The 3800-nt window shown below is 28.0% G+C and overlaps 1 protein-coding gene across 1 annotated transcript; it reads right to left on the reverse strand.

Moving 5' to 3' along the window:
• Nucleotides 1-449: 449 nt before the first annotated feature.
• Nucleotides 450-2035, reverse strand: LOC122850401 (F-actin-uncapping protein LRRC16A-like). Its single transcript, XM_044149554.1, has 3 exons — nucleotides 1756-2035; nucleotides 1542-1676; nucleotides 450-679 (listed from the first exon to the last, which is right to left on the reverse strand). The coding sequence occupies exons 1-3, from the start codon at nucleotides 2033-2035 to the stop codon at nucleotides 450-452; spliced, it is 645 nt and encodes a 214-aa protein (XP_044005489.1).
• Between the last annotated feature and the right edge of the window lie 1765 nt (nucleotides 2036-3800).

A 3800-nucleotide genomic window follows, 5' to 3' on the forward strand; every position in this document is an offset into this window, starting at 1 on the left:
AGATTTTGTTTTTGGTTTTTCCCTGTCTTATATCTTTTTTATTATTTGATGGAAAAAATCGAGGGTACGCTCATTGGAAAGAGAGGCATCGAAACTATGAAACTATTTTTAGTTGTTTTTTAAACAAATAATTAAAAAGATATTACACAAATTAAAAATGATGACGTCACGAACCACCGACTTAAAATACTTATACCCGGTAAGCTCACTCGCGTTTTTAAAAAATTGAGGTAAGACTCTATCGAGTCTCTTGATACAAAAAATCACCGGTACCAAAAATTCATGTAACTGTAGTTAACTTTGAAATAGGACTTTCCTATCTCAAATAATCTTTTTTCCTTCATTTAAACGTAAAAATGAAGCTTAAAGATAAAGCTAAGGAAAAGAATGAATCCATAATAATTGTTATATTTTTACTTTTCATACCAAGTAAATTTTTACTCACATACCTATAAATGTTTTATTGATTTATTTTCACCAATAGCTGTTATAACTTTTCCAATATCAACAACCATATTACTCTCACTAATATCAAGTGATGATAAAGAACGTACACCATGTATACATGATTCTAATATATGTGCACCCATTGAACCTAAATTATTACCACTCATATCAAGCTCAAGTTCATTTGTATTCTCATTACATGCTAAACAAAGTAATAAATTTTTTAATCCCTCTAATGGTAATTTACAATATGATATATTTAAATATTTAAGTGTATATGTTGATGTAAAAAATTGTTCAAAACTAGGAGGTATTTCTTGAGTTTTTTTAGTTATAAATATGTTACGTGATACATTTAAGGAGGTTATGCACAAATTCATTGCGGGTGTTGCGGGGCGCTTCTGACGTCACAGACAAAACTGAAATCTGGCTACACTGTAAAAAAATAAAGTGAAAAGTGCCTGCGCCCCGTATACAATATATGGGATTGCGGGTATGTGTGTGTGTTTGAACATGCCATACGTTGCCACATCTAATTTTTGTAAAGTTTATAATTAATTTCTCATTAATTGACCGATCAACATATGAAAATTTTTCGCGCAATCAATAAAACTCGGTTTCTAGTATATGTGTGATTTTTTTCAAGACTTTTTCATCATTTTTTCTATCCGAAAAAAATGGTTGAAATCTCCATAAGAGCCAATGTTAAATATTATTTTCAATAATTAATTACAAAAAATTTAACCGATCAACATAAGAAAATAATTATACCGTTGTATTCAGAATGAAAAAATCTACTCGTGTAAGAAATTTCAGAACATTCTCATTATATTTTAAAAAAAAAGAGTAATTTCTGCATAACCTCCTTAAATGTATTAAATTTGTAATACAACCATTTTGTAATGCATTAAATATTAATTCTAGTGTTGCATTAACACCACCAATATCTAAATATGTAAATGTATTTGGTTGACGTAAATAATTACATAAATTATTAATATCATCTTTAATATTATTATCACTGATATTTAAATAATTTAATGATGTTGTTATTGTTCTGTTTAAATTAAATACATGTGATAATTGCGATATACCCTTTGATGTTAAACTACAATGTGTTAATGATAATTTTTTTAAACCTTGTGGTATATAGCCAATAATTGTACCATTTATATTACAACCAGTTGTTAATTTTGCAATTAAACCACATAATGATGTTGCACCTTCATCTTCAATTGAATTATATGATAAATCAATTGTATTTAATACACTATTTGGGTTTTGATTCTTTTGATTCACGCAAAAAACTTTGTGGTTTACCACCACTGAGATACTCCAAAATAACAAGCATTTGCTCACGTTCAGTACAACAACCAATTAATCTAACAACATTCGGGTGTGGCTCTAATGTTTTCATGACTTTTAATTTTTGTGCTAAATCAATACGTTCACGTTCAGTTGCATTTTCTTTTAGCGTTTTAACAGCAACAATTGATGTACCCTTTTTATCATTAATATTAATTGCTTTACTTTTCCATACTTGACCAAAACAACTTTCACCAAGTATTCGAAGTACATATTTAATCATTTTTATTAATTAATTACATTAAAATTAATAAAATTTAATTTACTTACTTTTAATCTGTGACGTGGAAATTCCCATTTATCATCAATTTTTTGACGTATTTCTGATGATTGATTTTCTCTTTTCCTGTCTTTGTATTTATTATTTTTGGCTCCATTATTTATTTCATTATTTTCAATGCTATTTATTGTTATTTTTGTTAGTGGTATTGTTGATGCTGGTAATGTGACATCATCAATATTATTATCTTTTTTTAATTTTTTTTCTGGACGTAGTATTGGTTGGTTCATCAATATTATCATTTAATATACTGCTTGGTGGTATTTGAGGTGGTCTTGGATAATTTGATATTGCTGGTAATGAAAGTATTGAGGGTCTTATTCTTCCACCTGATCCATGTTGACTTGAAAATGGTGATCTTTATTTGAAATAAAAAATATATAGGTATAGATTGATTTTGTTGTTTATCTTCTTTTTTTTTTTTTTATATTTTTGCCTTGTGTGTCTTCCACTTGGTGATGATTTATTTTCAATATAAACACATATACTTCTGTTTCAGCTGCCAATTGACCATCTGATACAGTAACCCATAAAAATAAAATTTCTCCTCCAAACAAATAAATAAATAAATATCAAAATTGTACGACTTATTTACCCTTCCTTTTAATGTTTCACTAAAAAATATTGTTCCAGTTTTATTATCAATTGTAAATGGTAATAGTAGTTGTGGACTATCATCACCATTGTATTTATGACCAAGTGGTTCTAGTCCATATATTAAATCATTTTGTTCAGCATCATGTGCATGTACTCTTGTTACAATACTTCCAACTGGTTCAGTATCAGACAAAACCCAATTACGATCAAGTATAACAACTGGTGGTGTGTTGTCTTTTTTCAAAACTGGCTGTGATGGTGTATAAGATGTTGTTGCTAATTTTTCAATAAATTCAACAGTTTCAAGTAGTGGCTTTCTTGAATCAGCTGGTACGTCATTGTCACATTCATAACACCATATTTGCCGATTGTGTGATTCAGCTGCTGATGAATGCTTGACACTGTGTGATTTTTTAAAAATGTTGTTTGGCATGTTGTCTTTGTGCTCTACCACATGCTTGATTACCACATTGATGGAGGCATTGATACAAACTATAAATAGTAATATATTAAAACGAATATTAATTATAAATAATATTTTTTTTATTATAATTCATTTTATTATCTGCCCCCTTCTTTACTTTCAACTTCTTCTTTTTCTTCTTGCTTTTTAATATCTTGAGCTGATGATCAGGTACAACTTTTTCTAATAGCTGTGCACGTTTTGGACGTAGATGAAATATTAAATTATCTCGATGTCATAAATAATATTTGGTATAAACTTCAGTTCCCTTGTTGAATTTTATTTTTCATCAATTGTACCTTGTTTTGTTGTCATTTTTATATAGAATGATCAAGAGATTATACAGTTTGCTAATTTTTTTTCTTTTTTGCTGCTGGTTTTGGATTTATTCGTGGTGGATTTCGACCAGTATCATTCAAATTACCACTTGATATACATTCATCAACTTGTATTTTTTAGAAAAGTTGAAAATAATTAAAAAAATCAAAAAAGCTTACACCATGTTATTTTACAAATAACAATTGCAACACTTGGTGACATTTTATTAGCATCACAATTCGTTATTAATTTTGACAAAAATTTAATAAAATAACGTAACTCATCATTTCCAAATTTCTTGACGTTTAGTATTCATTTGAATTATTTTTG

The sequence above is a fragment of the Aphidius gifuensis genome, linkage group LG2 (assembly GCF_014905175.1).
Source record: "Aphidius gifuensis isolate YNYX2018 linkage group LG2, ASM1490517v1, whole genome shotgun sequence".
In the NCBI taxonomy this organism is placed as follows: Eukaryota; Metazoa; Arthropoda; class Insecta; order Hymenoptera; family Braconidae; genus Aphidius; species Aphidius gifuensis.

Excerpts from the sequence above, each read along its gene's own strand:
- LOC122850401 (XM_044149554.1), bottom strand. The coding sequence starts at position 2,035 with ATGATTAAATATGTACTTCGAATACTTGGTGAAAGTTGTTTTGGTCAA. Across the intron at positions 1,677-1,755 it reads CAGTGGTGGTAAACCACAAA|ATGAAGGTGCAACATCATTA; the intron begins GTTTTTTGCGTG and ends ATTCAATTGAAG. Across the intron at positions 680-1,541 it reads TTGTAGTTTAACATCAAAGG|AGGGATTAAAAAATTTATTA; the intron begins GTATATCGCAAT and ends AATTACCATTAG.